General features: G+C 42.6%; 3 protein-coding genes across 18 annotated transcripts in view; 1 reads left to right on the forward strand and 2 right to left on the reverse strand.

The window, feature by feature from the left end:
• The window catches only part of eif2ak2 (eukaryotic translation initiation factor 2-alpha kinase 2), a 50540-nt gene extending 46793 nt beyond the window's left edge, over positions 1-3747 (reverse strand). For 3 of the 5 annotated variants that reach the window (XM_090201577.1, XM_090201576.1, XM_090201575.1), the window contains exon 1: positions 2997-3687. In XM_090201577.1, the coding sequence (XP_090057703.1) occupies positions 2997-3118 (122 nt within the window). In that variant the 5' untranslated portion in view covers positions 3119-3687. Of the gene's footprint in view, positions 1-2996 lie in introns of all 5 variants that reach the window. The other 2 variants (XM_036945759.2, XM_036945758.2) reach the window with 1 other exon arrangement.
• Positions 3748-4092: 345 nt separating this feature from the next.
• gpatch11 (G-patch domain containing 11) lies at positions 4093-9075 on the reverse strand. Its single transcript, XM_090201746.1, has 8 exons — positions 8671-9075; positions 7957-8183; positions 7537-7578; positions 7053-7173; positions 5714-5804; positions 5193-5324; positions 4626-4707; positions 4093-4536 (listed from the first exon to the last, which is right to left on the reverse strand). The coding sequence occupies exons 1-8, from the start codon at positions 8718-8720 to the stop codon at positions 4478-4480; spliced, it is 804 nt and encodes a 267-aa protein (XP_090057872.1). The 5' UTR covers positions 8721-9075; the 3' UTR covers positions 4093-4477.
• Positions 9076-9167: 92 nt separating this feature from the next.
• heatr5b (HEAT repeat containing 5B) overlaps positions 9168-14208 on the forward strand; it is a 100043-nt gene continuing 95002 nt past the window's right edge. For 9 of the 12 annotated variants that reach the window (XM_090201741.1, XM_090201730.1, XM_090201736.1 and 6 more), the window contains exons 1-3: positions 9168-10038; positions 10559-10785; positions 11194-11405. In XM_090201741.1, coding sequence (XP_090057867.1) covers positions 10660-10785; positions 11194-11405 — 338 coding nt within the window. In that variant the 5' untranslated portion in view covers positions 9168-10038; positions 10559-10659. Of the gene's footprint in view, positions 10152-10558; positions 10786-11193; positions 11406-14208 lie in introns of all 12 variants that reach the window. The other 3 variants (XM_090201731.1, XM_090201738.1, XM_090201734.1) reach the window with 1 other exon arrangement.

Genomic DNA, 14208 nt, shown 5'->3' on the forward strand with positions numbered 1-14208 from the left:
GGGCTATATAGAACCCTTTATGGGGCTATATAGAACCCTTTATGGGGCTATATAGAACCCTTTATGGGGCTATATAGAACCCTTCATGGGGCTATATAGAACCCTTTTTGGGGCTATATAGAACCCTTTATGGGGCTATATAGAACCCTTTTTGGTGTTACATAGAACCCTTTTTGGGGCTACATAGAACCCTTTTGGGGCTACATAGAACCCTTTTGGGGCTATATAGAACCCTTTTGGGGGCTATATAGAACCCTTTATGGGGCTATATAGAACCCTTTATGGGGCTATATAGAACCCTTTTTGGGGCTATATAGAACCCTTTATGGGGCTATATAGAACCCTTCATGGGGCTATATAGAACCCTTTTTGGGGCTACATAGAACCCTTTTTGGGGCTATATATAACCCTTTATGGGGCTATATAGAACCCTTTATGGGGCTATATAGAACCCTTCATGGGGCTATATAGAACCCTTTATGGGGCTATATAGAACCCTTTATGGGGCTATATAGAACCCTTTATGGGGCTATATAGAACCATTTATGGGGCTATATAGAACCCTTTATGGGGCTATATAGAACCCTTTATGGGGCTATATAGAACCCTTCATGGAGCTATATAGAACCCTTTATGGGGCTATATAGAACCCTTCATGGGGCTACATAGAACCCTTTTTGGGGCTATATAGAACCCTTTTGGGGCTACATAGAACCCTTTTTGGGGCTATATAGAACCCTTTTGGGGGCTATATAGAACCCTTTTGGGGGCTACATAGAACCCATGATGGTTCAATAAAGAACTCTTTCCTAACATTCTATATTCTATGGTTATAACCATTTTTTATGGTTCTTTATAGAACCTTTATGGAGAAAGGTTCTTTACAAAACCATTCTCAATCTGAAAGGTTCTTCATAAATCATTTTGATGAACCATACAGTTTTTTTTTATTTTATTCAGGTTAGCTGTATTATATTGTTGAAATTCCATAGGTGTTATTATTGTGTTAATGTAACAGTCTGTCCCCTCGCCCCAACCTGGGCGCGAACCAGGGACGCTCTGCACACGTCAACAGTCACCCTCGAAGCATCTTTACCCATCGCTCCACAAAAGTCGCGGCCCTTGTAGAGCAAAGGGGAACTACTACTTCAAGGTCTCAGAGCGAGTGACGTCACCGATTGAAACATTATTCGCGCGCACCACCGCTAACTAGCTGGCCGTTTCACATCCGTTACATTAAGTTGAATGAAATAGCTACCTCTGGAACAGCTGGAGGACTCTGAGGAGAGAACTGAGACCCACTGACTGATTTAGTCAACCGTTTGTTATATCTGGAGTACTTCTCCTGTCCTATTCGGTGTCCTGTGTGAATTTAAGTGTGCTCTCTCTAATTCTCTCTTTCTTTCTCTCTCTCTGAGGACCTGAGCCCTAGGACCATGCCTCAGGACTACCTGACATGATGACTCCTTGCTGTCTCCAGTCCACCTGGCCGTGCTGCTGCTCCAGTTTCAACTGTTCTGCCTTATTATTATTGGACCATGCTGGTCATTTATGAACATTTGAACATCTTGGCCATGTTCTGTTATAACCTCCACCCGGCACAGCCAGAAGAGGACTGGCCACCCCACATAGCCTGGTTCCTCTCTAGGTTTCTTCCTAGGTTTTGGCCTTTCTAGGGAGTTTTTCCTAGCCACCGTGCTTCTACACCTGCATTGCTTGCTGTTTGGGGTTTTAGGCTGGGTTTCTGTACAGCACTTTGAGACATCAGCTGATGTACAAAGGGCTATATAATTTTTATTATTTTTTTTAAATTTGATTTCTCAATAGACTCAAGACCTTACAGTACATGAGTCAGTCACTGGCCATAGGTTTATGTAATATGTAATGGCATGACACAACACATTAAATAAACTGGAATGACACTATTACTCATGGTTGCACAAAAAAGATCTGTTCCAAACCACTCCCTCAGATATTCCAATGAGCCGCCTCCCTTACATTTTGATTCTCACTAAAGGAGCAAAGAACCCTTTTTGTGAATAGCAAAGAATCGTTGAAGAGCTCAAAGGGTTCTTTGAGTCATTGTGGTTCCACATAGAACCATCACCCTACTCAAAGAACCCACATGTTTTCCTATGTAATGAATGGCCTAATATTTAGCGTCTTACTTCCGCCAAGCAACTAGCCTTTCTCTCTTCCAGCTGTTCTTACGCGCAATAGGCTACACGGACTCAAACCTCGACTGTATTCCTTGTATCTACGTTATTCATTTTCACGTGTCATCCCAGGAATAGCTACAGTCTACAAAAGCTGTAGGACATTCATTTTATACTTTTTTTTTAATACTAGGCCTAAATAGCCTTTTCTTGGGGAGAAACAGTCTTGCTCTTACTGAATGTAAAATAGGCCTAGTCCAAATAAACTACCGGGTAAGGAAGGTTGGCTTCTTATCATTCATAGCAATGGTTTTTAACTGTACCGCAGAAATGGCACGTGAATCACAGAAAATAGATATTGTGGTAGCAGCTGTAGAGAAGTACTTGGGTGTTTAAAAAAACATGTTTTATCACAAAGTATAATGGATTTATACTAGAGTCCAGTTGGGGACGGTAACGCAACCTATTGGATACCAACCACCGTTAAATTTCTCCGTAGAGCGTGCGAAGAGAGAGCGTGCGTTGGTGTGATCACTTTGGCCACAGAAATGATATTGTTACACTGATGCATTGTTAATGGTTGCACAGGTCAAACAGAGAGAAGAACACAGTGAAAAATAAGATCCAAAACAAATTGACATCCAATCGAAAAATAGAAATCAGTTGGGAACCAAGCAAGCAATGACATTATATAAAAGACGCGCAGGCTAAACAGCTTGCTTCATTTAAATACGAGTTTCTATATATTTTTGTTCGTGACATGTGCATTGAAGTATTATTTGCAGTTCACACTATGACAATGAACACACCCTAATGTACTGAATCGTCTGTGTTACTTACCGATTTATTAATAGGCCTTTTAGCGTGCAGTAAGGATGCGTTGACCTGTGGATTGATCGGTGTAGAACGATCAACGTTTCTCTAGTGTGGATGCTCTCTAACGTTATATAGTTATGTATCATTTATTGTTATAGTTAGAGTCCTTGGTGTAGATGGTCCCCACAAGTGTTTGAACACTTAGCGACTGCACTGCTGTCAGTGTCCAGTCATCGCGCTTTACTTTCGTTTTGTGCTTCAAAAGAGAGGAAAAGTTTCTACAGAGAGGAAAAGGAAGAGAGATGCTCAACTCGGATGAAAATCCGTCTCCAGCAGGTTGCGTGAGTTTTTTTTTTATGGAGGTCAATGCGAGTGTCGAATATGGTCAACAAAGAAAGTAATGGCTTATTTGCTACGTGAGATTTATTTGCTCGAATATACATTTTGCAATGGTTAAATTGTTACGAGTTTACTGATTTAAGTAGGACACGTGACATCACGGCAACTTTGAAAAAACAACAACACTATATCGGAATTTGTCTCGAGACGGCTATGCATATTCAGGAATTGAGGAGTGGCATAGCGTCTCTCTCTATTGAATACAGGCGGTTGACGTTAAAAGTCCAAAGAAAGGATAAGTCGGAGCTAGACAGCCCGCCGGTCCGCGTTGTGGACAAAACTCCCATTGTTAGGAAGGAGAGACGCGCGTCTTGTCACTATATCCATAATCTTTGGTTTCGATTTCCCGAACCACACGTCATCAGTCAATATGGCTACTGGGCTAACGTCTATGTGTTGGCTACAAAGAATTATATTCCCCAAATAAAACAATACGAAATTCAGTTAGTAATATGTATGTGAGAAGTTTTAGGTTAAACGAATAAGGAAAAAAAGTGTGTTTACATGCCAACAAATTGGTGAAAGTGCCAAACATATATACTTTTTAAACAGCTCCAAAAATTATGTCTGCATTTGCAATAAATGTTGCATCCTATTGAATACAACGTGTTAGATAAGGAGGCAAACATCTCGACTTGGTGGTCTGTGGATGACATGGGATGAATGAACCCTACGCTAATATCAAGTTTGCCTGTCAAATGTACAAATAACACAATACAGATTATAATCTAAATAACCTTTTTAATTCATGGTTTCTGAATCATATAAAAAAAAAAAAGTTTTCTTTTATGTTCAGGAAGAAAATACATAAAATGTCCTGTCTACATTATAAATAATACAAATGCACACTTTATAGGTCAAAACTCACCTATATTTATCATACAGGGGCAGCTGTTATATGCATCAACCGGCTCAGAACAGCAGTGCTGATCTAGGATCAGTCCCTCCCTGTTCACGTAACCTTATTCATTGTGCTCTAAAGAGAAAAATCCTACAGATCGGTACATTCATTCATACGGCCTCCGATCCCATTTATAATCCCCGTATGTTAACGAATCCGACTGGTCGATGCCTCCAGTCTCTTCTGGTGATTATTCTGCAGTGGTTCAGTCATCGTGGTCTACAGCTGCGTCTCCAGGGCAATTAGAGCACAGATCCTCCTCATCTGTAGGTCACAAACCGTGTAAAGTGCTATTCAATGTCTTACAATGGCCAGGGATGTTTTTATTTAAGAGAGGAGGATTCAATTCTTACCATTGTAAGCGGTGCCACACCATATGCAGTAAAAATGGACCCCTCTTAAATATGATGTCAGAATTTGTAGCTTGTCCAGTGACTAGAAAATATCAGGAAAACAGGGTTGTCAAAGGAGGAACTTGAAAATAATAATCTAGATTCAATTTATTATTTAATCTATTCTTAATTCAACCCTACTGTGTCATGCCATTAAAATGTCTATTCTTAATTCAACCCTACTGTGTCACGCCATTAAAATGTCTATTCTTAATTCAACCCTACTGTGTCATGCCATTAAAACGTCTATTCTTAATTCAACCCTACTGTGTCACGCCATTAAAATGTCTATTCTTAATTCAACCCTACTGTGTCACGCCATTAAAACGTCTATTCTTAATTCAACCCTACTGTTTCACGCCATTAAAACGTATATTCTTAATTCAACCCTACTGTTTCACGCCATTAAAACGTCTATTCTTAATTCAACCCTACTGTTTCACGCCATTAAAACGTCTATTCTTTAACTGGCCATATCTTTAGTCTCTTTCCTGAAGCTTCTATCATATTCAAATGAAATGTACTAACAGTTAACTCATCCTCCTCCACCACCTTGTCTTCCTCTTCCTCCTCATCCTCAACCACCTTGTCTTCCTCCTCCTCCTCCTCCTCAACAACCAGTTTAGGCCAGTACCAGTCTTCCCTGGGCACCGGGACACCCTGGAATTCAAAAGGAGAGTATTCAGTATAGTCAGAGTTAAACATAAAAGCCCCTGTCTTCTTCTTCTTGTCAATAGATTTTGTGACTAGCTAGGTTTCAATGCAGTTGGCAACCGATTTTCAGGTAAATATTGTAAAATCCACACATTTTCCACCAGAGGTGTGTTTCCACCAAATTGACTTTTTGCAGATAAAAGACTGTGTGTGTATGTGTGTGTGTGTATGTATGTGTGTGTGTGTGTGTGTGTGTGTATGTATGTGTGTGTGTATGTATGTATATGTGTGTGTGTGTGTGTGTGTATGTATGTGTGTGTGTGTGTGTGTATATGTGTGTGTGTCTATGTGTGTATATGTGTGTGTGTCTATGTGTGTATGTGTGTGTGTCTAACCTTCTGACTGTCCAGCTGCTCACAGGCTTTCTGACTCCTCCTGAGGTCCCCCTCAATCTTTTGCTCTTCCCTCTCTGTCCTCATCCTCACTCTGATGTAGAACACACGCACACAGCATTAGAACACACGCACACAGCATTAGAACACATGAACACATATACACAGCATTAGAACACACGCACACAACATTAGAACACACGCGCACAGCATTAGAACACACGCGCACAGCATTAGAACACACGCATACAGCATTAGAACACACGCACACAGCATTAGAACACACACACACACAGCATTAGAACACACACGTACAGCATTAGAACACACGCACACAGCATTAGAACACACGCACACAGCATTAGAACACACGCACACAGCATTAGAACACACGTACACAGCATTAGAACACACGTACACAGCATTAGAACACACGTACACAGCATTAGAACACACGTACACAGCATTAGAACACATGAACACATATACACAGCATTAGAACACATTTGACCAGCACCTGACTGGTGCCATTTGACCAAAGCCAATAGGGAATAGGGTGCCATTAGACCAGAGCCAATAGGGAATAGGGTGCCATTAGACCAGAGCCAATAGGGAATAGGGTGCCATTAGACCGGAGCCAATAGGGAATAGGGTGCCATTAGACCAGAGCCAGTAGGGAATAGGGTGCCATTAGACCGGAGCCAATAGGGAATAGGGTGCCATTAGACCAGAGCCAATAGGGAATTGGGTGCCATAAGACCAGAGCCAATAGGGAATAAGGTGCCATTAGACATGAGCCAATAGGGAATAGGGTGCCATTAGACCGGAGCCAATAGGGAATAGGGTGCCATTAGACCGGAGCCAATAGGGAATAGGGTGCCATTAGACCAGAGCCAATAGGGAATAGGGTGCCATAAGACCAGAGCCAATAGGGAATAAGGTGCCATTAGACATGAGCCAATAGGGAATAGGGTGCCATTAGACCAAAGCCAATAGGAAATAGGTGCCATTAGACCAGAGCCAATAGGGAGCCATTAGACCAGAGCCAATAGGGAATAGGTGCCATTAGACCAGAGCCAATAGGGAGCCATTAGACCAGAGCCAATAGGGTGCCATTAGATCAGAGCCAATAGGGAATAGGGCGCCATTAGACATGAGCCAATAGGGAATAGGCCGCCATTAGACCAAAGCCAATAGGAAATAGGTGCCATTAGACCAGAGCCAATAGGGAGCCATTAGACCAGAGCCAATAGGGAATAGGTGCCATTAGACCAGAGCCAATAGGGAGCCATTAGACCAGAGCCAATAAGGAACAGGGTGCCATCTGGGACTAGGTCTTTACCTGAAGTCCTCCAGGGACTGCTTCTCATTCTGTTGTTTGGCCCGGGCTTTCTGACGGTAATGTTCAAGTTCCTCCTCCGCTTTCCTCTTCTTCACTCCCTCCATCCCGATGCCCCCTCTGTCTGAGTGATACATAACCACAGGATGATGCAGTATGTTTACAACCATTTCAATAACAGAAGGTAATGTTAGAGAATATATTAATTGCATTAGGTAGGCTCCATCTCTTCAGAAGGTAATGTTAGAGATAATGTATGAATTGCATTAGGTAGGCTACATCTCTTCAGAAGGTAATGTTAGAGATCATGTATTAATTGCATTAGGTAGGCTACATCTCTATAGCAGGTAATGTTAGAGATCATGTATTAATTGCATTAGGTAGGCTACATCTCTTCAGAAAGGTAATGTTGATACATACAATGTATACACTGTCAATGTGTAGGTTAGAATTTACTTACATTTTGGATATAAAAATGAATTCTCACCTGTTTTGATATTTAATGGAATAGGTTCGACTCTTCCCGCCCCTGCAAGAGGGAATAAAGACAGGAATCGATACTTGAAGAAAATCTACCATGTGATGTCAGGTCTGATCGTCATATTGTAACAACTTTATTCCAACACAGCGACCTCGTCAAGGGTTCACATCTCTTAGCGGAACTGCTAAGGTGTTGGGTTGACAGTACCAAAGTGCTGGGTTCAAGTCCCACTCTGGACTACCCCCCTGACTTTGCTACAATACTAATACTAACCCCATCACTAAAGAGACCTGACTGGCTTAGTTATTGTGATGTCTGGCGTAACTCCTAGCTGAATACATTAAAGTCAGGCATTTATTTCTGAGTTGAACTGATTCAGTTAAGAAGTAATATGATACATTCTGAGTTGAACTGGAGAGGACTAACCCTGCTTCCCCAGGCCTTGTCCAGCTTTGTAGCCCATCTTCTGCAGCAGAGCAAAGCCCTTGTTCTGGTTGCTAATGGTGCTATGCTGTGCCATCTCTCTACTCTCCTGTTCCAACTCTTTAATAGTCTTCTGGCGATTCTTAACGTTCTTCTCCTTGTGAAGCACCTCTTTCCTCAGGGCCTCCTTCACACGCTTCACCATCGGGATACCGGGCTTCACATCTGGTCTGCCAGGGAGATGGGACACAGAGAGAACCTTGCACATAAACTGAGAACTTAGCTATAAACGGAACACACATGCAATAACCAGACGATAGACACTAAAGTATATTTTTTGAATATTCTTCTGTGGAATGTGTAACTAAATGTGAGGTGAGACAGTCACCTAACACCCGACGTGCAGGCTTTTGATCCAGCCAATTACTACTACTACTACTAATACTTAAATGAATCTGCCATGCCTTTGACTAATTAGCTCGTTAGCTAAATCTGCCTCTCCAACATGTATTCGTCTTTATTCATTGCATTTCTATATGCAACGTTTGGCAACCGAACGTGGCTCCTATTCATCTGTGTAGCTAGCTAATTAGCTACGTTAACTAATGTTACAGTAGCTAGCTAGCTAATGGTACCCATCATCACAAACTCGCACTCTGATGTTAGTTACAATTTATTTGCTCACCGTACGGAAACTGAAGGGGAAAAAAAACTCACATTTGACTGAGAAAGGCATCAGACATATAATCATCTTCGTCTTCAGCCATGATTGACTTGTAAAACCAAACAAGTGAACTATTGTAGGACTATTATTGTTCAGCTGGCTTTCACCTTTTCTCGTTCGTCACTAACGTTAGTTAGTTACCACATCCACAATGTCATAATCAGCTAAACCCCGCCGATTTCTACAATTCATCTTCTTAAAATCTGATTTTAAATATAACCTTAAACACACCAAGTTACTGACTTTATGCCTAACACTAACCTTCAATTAAGACCAAAAAGCAATTTTTTGTTTTTATATTGTTTTTACGACATAGCTAGACAATTTTGACTTTGTGGCTGTGGTAACTAGTGAAAACCATTTTCCCTTCGCGAAAAGATTCCGCCTGGAACCTCTGCACATTTGATTGGTTCCGTTTTCATTTGATTGGTTCCGTTTACATGTTGCGCGTCTAAATACTATTTTGGGAAAAAAAATCTGACATAGAAATGTACAAAGGACAGTTGGCTGTGGGTGGGCCAGGGGCAGAGCTAACGCATTACACAAAGCCTAAAATATACTGTTGGTACAGTATTTAATTGTGATAAAATATTTTTCAATTTATTTTGGTGAGGTAAGATAAATGTGTGTTTTTTAATGATTTACATTTGGGAATATGAAATTTGGCCAAAATATTTAATGACATAAAAATGTTTCAAATGGTTTATATCGTAGGTAAATAATCCAAGCAGTACATCTCTTCATAATAGGGTCAACTCTTGTTCAAATATAAATCTACTGTCTGCCACCATAGTCCCGACGACGAATGACGTGTATAACCTATGGTTTTCTGACGTTATTGCTGCATTCATATGCTAGGACCGAGTACCTCGAAAAGTGGAATATATCTGAGTCGATTTGAAGCCTCCGGTCGGCCATATTGGTACTCCCTAGTAGGAAGCAGTCCTCCGTTGGAATGAATGGAATTCTACAGCATTTTAGTTAAATGTTTCAAGAACAAAATGTACATGTATTTAAGTTGTTTTAGTGTGGAAAGTAACATTAGTATTCTCAAAACTATATATTTTAAGGATTTTTTAAAATATATATATATTTTTAAATGTATTTCTGTTTAGCTGACATAATCTAATTTTAAATGATACATTAAGGTGTCTGTAATATAATAAACGTGTCAAAAACGAATGTAGACGTTAATATATGATTTTCTATGGCTTCAAAAATATATATTTTTTAATTGAAGAGTACCAAGATGGCTGCTGGGTGACTTCAAAACAGCGCTCCTGTCATTTCATCATGGTTTATACACATCACCGACACAGTTGACTGCAAATGATTCGTCAATGATCTTGGCGACAAAACAGGTAGGACGAGGTTGTTTTTTTGTTTCTGTTTATTTGGTTGATTAAAGCCTACTCTTTATTTACGTCTGTGATTAACTGTATGAAATAGATGTGTTCGTGTAAGGCGTTTGATCGTGAGTTTTTTTAGACATTCATTTGGGTCTAGTAAGCTGTGTGGCAAGTGTCCTGAATGCTAATGTTTACTAGCTGTGCTCCTAACCCTCTTCTATCATTGCAACGTCAGTTTAACATTTTATAAACGTAGTTAGTTAGCCAGATATCAGTTAAATTAGTTGGTTACATAACGGTCCGGTACTGTGAAGCATTGTAACGTTACCAAGTTAATATTTATTTGTGTTAGTAAACACTAACTACTAGCCAATATAGTTGGCAGGTGCGACCACCTCTGACTCTGTAACGTTAGCTTGTAGCTAGCTAGCTACCGTTACATCCTCTTTGCTCTGACGTTTATCATTGGTCTCTTATCTGGCCTGATATATAATACCATTGTGAACATACTCTCTCTCCAATACATTTCCAGAGTTGAGGAGGCTGTATCATTGGGCTCTGTGAGCTGAAGGAGAGGACCCTTTACCCAAGAGCTATCGGCTATTAGCTACCGCTAGCTGGATTACTATCGCCATGGAGTTGGCTCACAGTCTGCTTCTGAACGAGGAAGCCCTAGCCCAGATCACTGAGGCTAAGAGACCCGTCTTCATCTTCGAATGGCTTCGCTTCCTGGACAAGGTTCTAGTGGCAGCAAACAAGGTGAGTTGACAGAGAGACGAATTTACTCACGCTAGCCAATACACCTGTGCTGTCAGTGTTATTCGATTTCATCTATCTGCAACCTACACCTTGTTGATTGTGTGTTTGCGTGCTCTCTCTGTATTTGTCTGCTCCCCTCCCCCCTCCCCTCCCCCCTCCCCTCTCCCCCCCCTCCCCTCTCCCCTCTCCCCTCCCCTCCCCTCTCCCCTCCCCTCCCCCCTCCCCTCCCCTCTCCCCTCCCCTCCCCCCTCCCCTCCCCCCTCCCCTCCCCCCTCCCCTCTCCCCTCCCCTCTCACCTCTCCCCTCCCCTCTCACCTCCCCTCCCCCCTCCCCTCTCACCACCCCTCCCCTCCCCTCTCACCACCCCTCCTCTCTCACCACCCCTCCTCTCTCCCACCCCCTTGCCAGGTGGATGTGAAGGAGAAGCAGAAGAAGTTGGTTGAGCAGCTGACAGGGTTGATCAGCAGTGCCCCTGGCCCTCCCACCAGGAAACTGCTAGCGAAGAACCTGGCTACCCTCTACAGCATAGGAGACACCTTCACTGTCTTCCAGACACTGGACAAGTGCAATGACATCATCAAGAGCAAGGATGACACGCCCACTTACCTCCCCACCAAACTGTGAGCTTTTTAGATTCATATATATTTATGCATTAGATGTAGGTCTAAGCATTATATATACATGCATACATACATACATACATACATACATACATACATACATACAGTGCATTTGGAAAGTATTCAGACCCCTTGACTTTTTCCACATTTTGTTACATAACAGCCTTATTCTGAAATATATATTTTTTTAAACCGCACAATACCCCATAATGACAAATCAAAAAACAGGTTTCTAGTAAATTTTGCAAATGTATTACAAATAAAACACTTAAATATGACATTTACATAATTATTCAGACCCTTTTACTCAGCACTTTGTTGGAGCACATTTGGCAGCGATTACAGCCTCGAGTCTTCTACAAGCTTGCCAAACCTGTTTGGGGAGTTTCTCCCATTATTCTCTTCTCAAACTGTCAGGTTGAATGGGGAGCGTCGCTGCACAGCTATTTTCAGGTCTCTCCAGAGATGTTAGATCGGGTTCAAGCCCGGGCGGGGTCTGGCTGGGCCACTCCAGGACATGCAGAGACTTGTCCCGAAGACACTCCTGCGTTGTCTTGGCCTGTCAGCTTAGGGGCATTGTCCTTTTGGAAGGTGAACCTTCACCCCAGTCTGATGTACTGAGCGCTCTGGAGCAGGTTTTCATCAAGGATCTCTGTACATTTCTCTGTTCGTCTTTCCCTTGATCCTGACTAGTCTCTCAGTCCCTGCTGTTGAAAAACATCACCACAGCATGATGCTGCCACCACCATGCTTCACTGTAGGGATGGTGCCAGGTTTCCTCCAGACGTGACGCTTGGCATTCAGGCCAAAGTGTTCAATCTTGGTTTCATCAGACCAGAGAATCTTGTTTCTCATGGTCTGAGAGTCCTTTAGGTGCCTTTTGGCAAACTCCAAGCAGGCGGTCATGTGCCTTTTACTGAGGAGTGGCTTCCATCTGGCCACTCTACCATAAAGGCCTGATTGTTGGAGTGCTGCAGAGATGGTTGTCCTTCTGGAAGGTTCTCCCATCTCCGCTGATGAACTCTGGAGTTCTGTCAGAGTGACCATCGGGTTCTTGGTCACCTCCCTGACCAAGGCCCTTCTCCCCTGATTTCTGAGTTTGGCCAGCTCTAGGAAGAGTCTTGGTGGTTCCAAACTTCTTCCATTTAAGAATGATGGAGGCCACTGTGTTCTTGGGGACCTTCAATGCTGCAGAAATGTTTTGTTCCTTTCACCCAGATCTGAGCCTCGACACAATCCTGTCTCGGAGCTCTACGGACAATTCCTTCGACCTCATGGCTTGGTTGTTGCTCTGACATGCACTGTCAACTGTGGGACCTTATATAGACAGGTGTGTGCCTTTCCAAATCATGTCCAATCAATTAAATGTACCACAGGTGGACTCCAATCAAGTTGTAGAAACATCTTAATGATGATCAATGGAAACAGGATGCACCAGAGCTCAATTCCAAGTCTCATAGCAAAGTGTTGGAATACTTATGTAAATAAAGTATTTCTGATTTTTTTATTTTATTACATTTTCCAAAATGTCTTAATCTGTGTTTGCTTTGTCATTATGGGGTATTGTATGTAGATTGCTAAGGATGTTTTTGTATTTAATCTATTTTAGAATAAGGCTGTAACGTAACAACATGTTGAAAAAGTCAAGGGGTCTGAATACTTTCCTAATGCACTTAATATACAAACAAAAGTATCTGGACACCCCTTCAAGTGAGTGGATTGAGTGAATATTTCAGCCACACCCGTTGCTGACAGGTGTATCAAATCGAGCACACAGCCATGCAATCTCCATAGACGCACATTGGCAGTAGAATGGCCTTACTGAAGAGCTCAGTGACTTTCAACGTGGCACAGTCATAGGATTCCACCTGCTCAACGTGTCAGTTTGTCAAATTTCAGCCCTGCTAGAGCTGCCCCGGTCAACTGTAAGTGCTGTTATTGTGAAGTGGAAACCTCTAGGAGCAACAACGTCTCAGCCGCGAAGTGGTAGGCCACACAAACTCACAGAATGTAGCGTGTAAAAATCGTCTGTCCTCAGTTGCAACACTCACTACAGTTCCTAACTGCCTCTGGAAGCAACGTCAGCACAATAACTGTTCATCGGGATCATCATGAAATGGGTTTCCATGACCGAGCAGCCGCACACAAGTCTAAGATCACCATGCACAATGCCAAGCGTCGGCTGGAGTGGTGTAAAGCTCTCCACCATTGGACTCTGGATCAGTGGAAACACGTTCTCTGGAGTGATAAATCACGCTTCACCATCTGGCAGTCCGATGGATGAATCTGGGTTTGGTAGATGCCAGGAGAACGGTACCTGCCCGATTGCATAGTGCCAACTGTAAAGTTTGGTGGAGGAGGAATAACGGTCTGGGTCTGTTTTTCATGGTTCGGGCCCCTTAGTTCCAGTGAAGGGAAATCTTAACGCTACAGCATTCAATGACATTCTAGACGATTCTGTGCTTCCAACTTTGTGTTAACAGTTTGGGGAAGGCCTTTCCTGTTTCAGCATGACAATGCCCTCGTGCACACAGCGAGGTCCATACAGAAATGGTTTGTCGAGATCGGTGTGGAAGAACTTGACTGGCCTGCACAGAGCCCTGACCTCAACCCCATCGAACACCTTCGGGATGAATTGGAAAGCCGACTGCAATCCAGGCATCATGACCGCAGCAATGTTCCAACATCTAGTGGAAAGCCTTCCCAGAAGACTGGAGGCTGTTATAGCAGCAATGTTCCAATAACTAGTGGAAAGCCTTCCCAGAAGACTGGAGGCTGTTATAGCGGCAATGTTCCTACATCT

The sequence above is a fragment of the Oncorhynchus mykiss genome, chromosome 16, assembly GCF_057628025.1.
Source record: "Oncorhynchus mykiss isolate SJ-2025 chromosome 16, ASM5762802v1, whole genome shotgun sequence".
Taxonomy (NCBI): Eukaryota; Metazoa; Chordata; class Actinopteri; order Salmoniformes; family Salmonidae; genus Oncorhynchus; species Oncorhynchus mykiss.

What these genes read in the sequence shown, in the direction of transcription:
- gpatch11 (XM_090201746.1), bottom strand. Translation starts at nt 8,720, where the DNA reads ATGGCTGAAGACGAAGATGATTATATGTCTGATGCCTTTCTCAGTCAA. An exon ending in TGGAGGAGGATGAGTTAACT is followed by an intron (nt 4,708 to 5,192) that starts GTTAGTACATTT and finishes GATATTTTCTAG; the next exon opens with TCACTGGACAAGCTACAAAT. An exon ending in GTGTGGCACCGCTTACAATG is followed by an intron (nt 4,537 to 4,625) that starts GTAAGAATTGAA and finishes TGTGACCTACAG; the next exon opens with ATGAGGAGGATCTGTGCTCT.